Here is a 7,808-nt window from a genome sequence, read left to right as displayed (position 1 = left end):
TTTCCTTCTTTTATGAAGCCCCTCCCTCAGAAATAGGTGATGGGCTCTGATTGGTTAGCTAGTCCAGTGTGTTGTGATTGGCTAAACCACCTCTAGTGCGCGTCTAAACGTCCCACCCCTCTCCTCAGCGACATGTGCTCCGGTTGTATTGTAAACAACATAGTCCCTACCAGCCATTTTTGTAGGCATTAAACTGCCAGAATTTTAAAAGACGATATCTTCGTTTGCATTGAACTTTCAGCTTTGTAACTTTGCAGATATTGTTTATGCTCAAACAGCAACATTAGACACTAATGTTAAAAAAGTGAAACCACCCCTTTAATTTCTACAATTTTCTAAATTATTCATTATTATTATTAATTATTTTATTTAATTAAATATTTTTACATTTATTTTTTCAGTTTAATAAGGCCATTGTAGATTTTATGCCACATTAATATGATTAATAAATATGGCTTAATTCTGTGCCTGGTTATCTTGTTTGTGTAAACAGTTCATCCACAGAGATTTGGCAGCCAGAAATGTACTTGTGGGAGATAACCTAGTTGCTAAAATCGCAGATTTTGGCCTCTCACGTGGCGAGGAGGTGTACGTGAAAAAGACCATGGTGAGGACCATATCTGTGAGATGATATGAGATGATAAAACTCACTTGCCTTTACTTACTCAGCCTGTTGAGTGCATAGTGTATCTAAATTACTCATAAAACTGGTTGAATGTTGCTCTCTCTCTCTCTGTCTCAGGGAAGACTGCCTGTACGATGGATGGCCATCGAGTCACTAAACTACAGTGTCTACACCACAAAGAGTGATGTGTAAGTATTTTGTGGTTTTGGCACATGTGAACATCCCTTTGAACATCTCATGCCTTATTACCTGAAATGTAAATGTTATTGCCTGACACTTTATTTTCTAAGAAAATGTGAGATAAATGAATTAATTTTCAAATAAATATTTGAAAACACCAAGTGCTATGGCATCCATAAGTTTCAATCCAAAACAACATGTCTTAATCCTTCTCAATTTTTAATGGACAACTGATAAATAAGCAGGAAGGAACTGATAACATAAACCAGGAAGCTCAAATTTAGAGTAGCATGTTCCACAAGACCACATAGTGCCTCTGTCAAAACGACCTATTTTTACCCACTCAAGAACATTGTGTACTGAACATTTCGAAAACAACATGACCAACATGACATACAAACATAGTTTTCTCCATTAGATTAGCCCGTTATTGATTTCCCACAAAGCCTGAGTTTGATTGTCACACTCAAACATTAGCGTTAGCTTTAACATAACATAACTGCAGTTCATCCCCCATAACTGCTCTAATATTTACACTACCGTTTGGGGTCAATACATTTTTTTTCTTTCAAATAAATTAAATACTTTTCAGCTAGGACGCATTAAAAACTTTTCAGCAAGGATGCAGTAATTTTTTTAAGTTTAAATATTTCAAATAAATGCTGTTGAACTATCCATCAAAATATCCTGAAAAACAATTGTATCACTGTTTACACAAAAAAATATATATATTACCTGTTTTCAACAATGATAATAGTAAGAAATGTTACTTGAGCTCCAATCAGTCTGTTAGAATGTTTTCTGAAAGATCATGTGATATTGAAGACTGGAGAATTGCCATCATATCTATAAAAGTATTAAATACTAAAATATATTAAAATTGAAAAGAGTTTGTAATAATTGCAATAATATTTTACAATATTACTGTTCCTAATGTATTTTTCATCAAATAAATGCAGCCTTGATGAGCATAAGAGACTTTCAAAAATATTCTTTCAAAATTTTACTGACCCCAAATTTTATCACATGAACAAAAGGCCAACAAAACTTTCACAATCACATAAATAAAAAAAAATTAAAATACTCAACCATCTGTCTTGGTTTTTCAGGTGGTCTTTTGGAGTTCTTCTGTGGGAAATTGTAAGTTTAGGTAAGTTTGTTCATAACTATGTGAATAAATTGTTGTCTACTGCATTATAAACATGTTTCAGCCAGATGAACGCTATGAATCTGTTCTCCTCAAGGTGGGACTCCATACTGTGGGATGACCTGTGCTGAGCTCTATGAGAAGCTTCCTCAGGGCTACAGAATGGAGCAGCCCAGGAACTGTGATGATGAAGTGTAAACACAGACAATCATGCGTTCTTGTAGTCACTTTCCATATTGATTGACTGCAGTTGTATTAATAATTAATAATCCATATAGGTATGAACTTATGAGGCAGTGCTGGCGAGACAGACCCTATGAGCGACCGCCATTTTCGCAAATATCTGTCCAGCTCAATAGGATGCAAGAGGCACGGAAGGTAAGGAAAAAACAGACTGATGCTTGCATATGTAAAACTCAGACTACCATGCGGAGCTTTTGTGGGTTTTTACCAGGGGAATTGCTATGTGGTTATAGGTGGTTGCTAGGTGGTCTCAGTTTGATTTGATCAAAAATACAATAAAAACAGTAATATTGTTCTCTATTTTAATATAGTTTAAAATTTAATTAATTCCTGTGATGGCAAAGCTGAACAGCCATTACCCCAGTCTTCAGTGTCACATGATTCTTCAGAAATCATTCTAATATGCTAAGTGTGCATTTCATGGAAATAGCAGAAACGTAGCAGTTCTATCTGCACGTAGCCATCAACCAACCTCTAATTCTCATCTTTCATCCAGGTCTATGTCAACATGGCTCTCTTCGAGAACTTCACTTATGCTGGAATAGATGCTACAGCTGAAGAGGCCTGACTACCAGCACCCCCAGACCCAAGAAGGGTTCATAACCCAAGGGAGGCTCATCATAGTAGGGCTTCGCGCTACTGTCACTCCCCTGTGGTCAGGTTCCATTGTTCAAAGAGACACTCCACCAAAACCACGTGGCTATAGAGAACAGACTGTGAAAGGACACTCTTATGAGCTGTGACTCTAGATTCTAGAAGGATTCATATCTCAGGACATGTTGGATTACTCAAGAGGAAATGGAACCTACAATATAAGCTACAGATGTAGCACACTGGGTCTGTGGGGATCTGGACCATGCACTGAACTTCTTTTCCATCTTTTATTGGGAGAATCATTGTGTGAGGTTGTTCAAATGTACATTAATCAAACACAGTTCATTCCGTGGACAAAAACGGCAGTATTATTCAATGTAGCACTTGAGAAAGCGATGTATTGTCCTTATTGAAATTTGTTTAGCTTGAGTGAGTTCTGTACATAATGTTTATGTTGTTTATCAGACCGTAAAAATATATTTTTTTAATGTTTTTTTTTTTTTACGTATGACATATGTATGACACGCTATAGCTATCCTGTAATCATTTTAAGTACGTTAACAGAATGTCTTTACTTTGATAAATAAAGCATCTATGTGGTGACAGGACTCTCAGAGGCATTAGGAGACAACCGTAGATTATGCTATGGAACAGAAAATACTTTCTTTTGCTCCTTAAAGTAGTGGGGTTGAGGTCAGGCCCCTTCCCTGCTGCAGCTTGCTGATCTGTCAAGGGTATTTCCTCCTATTCTGCCACAGGACCAGGAGCTGTCAGTCAGGGTATGGCAACTCAGTTTCCTCTAACACACACACATCAAACCCCCCACCCTTAAACTCCACAGTCAAGTATTGCATTTAATATTATATATCTATAGCTACTTTCTTTTGTTGGTCGATGAACCAAACTGCATTTAACATACGAATATATATACGCCAAATAATACTATTATACACACTTTTATTATATATATCAAAATAACCCGATCTCATGAAAGTGTGTATAATAGTAGGCCTACGCCAAATAAAAACAAAAACTCGTGGTATTGATACCCAACAATGGACTTTGGCGTGTATATGCTACACGATGGGTAGGGTTAGGGTTGTGGGGTAGATGCGTATCATATGTACGCGAAAACTGTGTATCATATGCATTGCACGCCAACAATTTTCGCATCATATGCACGCGAAAACTGCGTATTATATGCACGCCAAACACGTGCGTAGCATATACACGCCAAAGTCAATTTTTGAGTATCAAAACCACGAGTTTTCGTTTTTATTTGGTGTACTACTTATACGCATTTTCATGAGACCGGGCTCATTCAAAAGGAGTCAAAAGCATCAGTATGTTCACATTTTACCAAATTTCATGATGTTTATCATAATCGCACTCTAGACAGAAATTTAAATATTGCACTTCTCATAGTTTGAAAGACACAGTACCAAAAAAAGGAACTCAAAATTATTTGTCAGAGACTTGATATCTCATCCCTGGGGTGTTAAATATGAAGTGTGACCTCTTCAATTGGGCTATATACTTCTACACATTTTATTGTGTAATATAATATAACGCATATTTTATTTTTATTTTTGCAAGTGTTGTGTCAGCAACATACCCTTGAGTATATATGTGTGTGTGAAGGAGGCACTTTGTCAGTCCGGGTGCCTGCCTCAATCCCCAGTGCAACCACTTCCTATTACATTGGGCCCCATCTGATGACCATCTACCAACCTGCCCTCTTCTAAAAACATAAAGTACTGAACACTAACATATTATCTAGAGATTTAAAAAGTCATATGTATGAATGCCCTGTGTACATGATGGATTCAGCACTCACCTGGTGGATACTTCTTTCCTGACTGATCAAGCAGGTGCATTTAGAGCCTCATCTATCAAAGCAAGGTAAGACACAAGAGTGAGTTAGTCTGTTTTTATTTTAGTTGATTGTGCACTTATGTGAAAGTGACGTGACATGTGGCCAAGTATGGTGACCCATACTCGGAATTAGTGCATTTAATTATCTGCATTTAACCCATCCAAAGTGCACACACACAGCAGTGCACACACACACCGTGAACACACACCCGGAGCAGTGGGCAGCCTGCTGCGGCGCCGGGGGAGCAGTTGGGTTGGGTTCGGTGCCTTGCTCAAGGGCACCTCAGTCGTGGTATTGAAGGTGGGAGAGAGCGCTGTACATTCACTCCCCCCACCTACAATCCCTGCCGGTACGAGACTCGAACCCGCAACCTTTGGGTTACGAGTCAGACTCTCTAACCATTAGGCCACGACTTCCCAAACTTATCCGACTTATCTATTTTATGTTAAGTTAATTCTGCTGAAGAGTTGTTATAGCTGTTCTAGTTGTGATTTAGTAGTGAAAAAAAGTGTCAATTCAAGACATGAATGTTGAGGGTGCATTTAGTAGAGCAAAGTGTAAAATCTTCAGTGAATGCTAGATGCAGCATTTTATTAGTATTGTAGCTACATGGAATGTTTTTTTCATTCTCAGATTTTGCTCTGTTGGCTATGGATAAGGACCCAAAATGTTTCACCAGGGATCTAGAAGCCTTCACTTGCTTTTGGGAAGCACCTGCTGGAAAGTCCTATTATTTTTTTCTACAAAATGTATGAATAAGGACTTTTTAAGTACTTTAATCTTCTACTGTATATTAAGCTTAAGCTCAAATTAATGGATAATTTACTGTAAAGTTGAGTCTGTTAGGTCACTGAAGAATTGATTTAAAAAATCTGAAAAATTATGAAGTGGGGGGATGTATCACCCATGGTGGTTGAGGACCTGCTTCAAGCAAACATGTTTCTATCATACAGATCATCAGAAGAAAAAAGCCAACGACACACGCACACTCCTGGACCCCATGACCGTTTAACGCATAAATTGATAATCCGATAAACAGAAAGCGACAGATTAATAGCTCCATGTCCGAGCGAGAAGAATGGCAGATCTACACTCGTGACATGGTCATGACCTCAGGACACCTCCCCTTTTCTCCCTGCGTTCCAAAGAGACGCACCCTTTTCTTTCTCTTCGGTCAGACAAAGGTGACATAAAACTTACAACAGACAATTTCAAAAGACAATCATTAAAAGTATAAAAGGGCAACTATATTCCCAAATAATATGTTTTGTGCCTTTCTATGCTTTCTGTTTGATGTGTATAAATTGAAGCCTCATGTTAATGTATGCACGCTCCGCCTTGCAACAAGTCAATTGGAAGATTGCGTCGTGGGATGGACCAAATCGGGCTTGCTTAAAAACCCAATGCCTGAACAGATGCTCGCTCGCTCGTCGCTCGCTCTCTCTCTCTCTAGACCTGTGGCTTTTCGCCTTGGTGACCATGCGACAAAGTGCTCCCATGCCATAACATCACACGAGCGAGACTCCAAACTCAAAACACTTCAGTTGAAACTTCGAGACTGCCAGAGATCTTCAAAAGCCTAGAGTCTTGCAAACTCAGACTCTTTCAGAAGAACTACCAGAGCCTCTGCGTCACCAGGAAACCCCAGTCATCAGGAAGGCATCCCCAGAAACTACGTCATCCAGACGCCGCGTCAGCAGCCAATCCGCAGCCCTGGGATTCCCTCAAGCAGCCAATCAGGAAGCTTTTCAGCACAAACGCAAGTAACAAACAGAAGTCTCCTATCTGCTGAAATCGGTGCTGAATTGATCTTAGGTATTAAATTGTGATTCTCTCAGGTTGAATTTAAAAGAACTCGTGGAAAACGAGTTAGAACTTTGAGAACTTCATGCAAACTCCGTTAACTTTCATTCTTCAGAACTGTATGTGTGTGTATGTGTGTGTGTGTGTGTGTGTGTGTTTAGCTTAGTTTGATGTAATCTAGAATAGCCAATACATTTTTGTTTCATTTATAAAGAAGTATTGTCTTGTGTCGTAAATTTTTAAAGTTAAAACTCTGCCTAGATCCTTGTTACCTTGCTCAAAATTAATAAGATTACCATTTTGTTTATGTGTCGTTGGCCACGAAGTAATATGAACAGAATCGTTAATATACACGGACGTTAACGTCTCGCTGGACGAGTAGTTGATAAAGTGTAAACTATCAAATTTGAAATCAGTTCTAATCAGGTTGACTTCGAATCTTCAGATTCGATTCCTCTCAAAATCTGAGCTAGAAATTAAAAATAATAATTAATTCCCTTATAAAATTCAATGAGTTAAATTCCTTACACATAACTAAAACATTATGTCTTGATACGATATATTAAAATATTATGTTTACTATAGTTGATAATAAATGAGCAATACCACACGAGTAGCGTTTATACAACAATTCGACGGCACGAGTGTGTAAATACACAAGAAACAAGTAACGAAGGAACATTGAGTTGCTTCATTGAAAACTTATTGTATTACTGTATTAAAAGCTCACTGTATTATGTAGAGTATTATGAGAGAGAGATGGACTGAGCAAGTGTGATTGCCTGAATCTGATACAGCATACATTCTTCAGCTCAATATCATATTCACAATAAAACATTAGTTTGAATGTCCGCTTAGGAAAGCGATATCTTTGTCTTACTATCCTTTCATCTGTTAAGGGTGATTTCCAATGACAGCGCTGCTCAGTGCATTTGTTGGCTGTGTAGGGATTTCTATCCATAACAGACACTGATATGCCATGGAATCATCCCAGCACATGACTCCAATATTCGGGGGCGATTTCCTGTCAGTCTTGTCTCATCTACTCATGAGATCTAAACTAATTCAATCAGGAGACAACAAAGCTTTCTTTGTATCAAAACTGGAAGGTTCGTTCTCAACATATAGAAACCACGATGTCTTGTGACCACCAATGAATGTAACTATTATATCCAAACAGGAAAAGGACAGTAATTTAATCACGCCCTCAGGCTTGATGTACAACGGACCTAAAGAACAGCGATAATGTGACTAAATCAAACTCAGCAAACTGTATCAGCAAACTCGTGACATGGGCATGACCTCAGGACACCTCCCCTTTCCCCCCTGCATTCCAAAAA

At 38.3% G+C, this 7,808-nt stretch overlaps 1 protein-coding gene across 3 annotated transcripts in view; it reads left to right on the top strand.

Annotated features, from left to right (window-relative positions):
- The window catches only part of LOC107731644 (tyrosine-protein kinase receptor Tie-1-like), a 15,332-nt gene extending 12,021 nt beyond the window's left edge, over positions 1-3,311 (top strand). For all 3 annotated transcript variants that reach the window (XM_016542790.1, XM_016542788.1, XM_016542787.1), the window contains 6 exons: positions 494-607; positions 743-813; positions 1,915-1,955; positions 2,050-2,146; positions 2,231-2,330; positions 2,692-3,311. In XM_016542790.1, the coding sequence (XP_016398276.1) occupies positions 494-607; positions 743-813; positions 1,915-1,955; positions 2,050-2,146; positions 2,231-2,330; positions 2,692-2,763 (495 nt within the window). In that variant the 3' untranslated portion in view covers positions 2,764-3,311. The remainder of the gene's footprint in view (positions 1-493; positions 608-742; positions 814-1,914; positions 1,956-2,049; positions 2,147-2,230; positions 2,331-2,691) is intronic.
- Positions 3,312-7,808: the final 4,497 nt, after the last annotated feature.

This window comes from Sinocyclocheilus rhinocerous, unplaced genomic scaffold, assembly GCF_001515625.1.
Source record: "Sinocyclocheilus rhinocerous isolate Xijiao unplaced genomic scaffold, SAMN03320098_v1.1 scaffold1180, whole genome shotgun sequence".
Lineage (NCBI taxonomy): Eukaryota > Metazoa > Chordata > Actinopteri > Cypriniformes > Cyprinidae > Sinocyclocheilus > Sinocyclocheilus rhinocerous.
The sequence above is the reverse complement of the archived record's forward strand: the minus strand, read 5'-3'. Positions and strand labels throughout refer to the sequence as shown.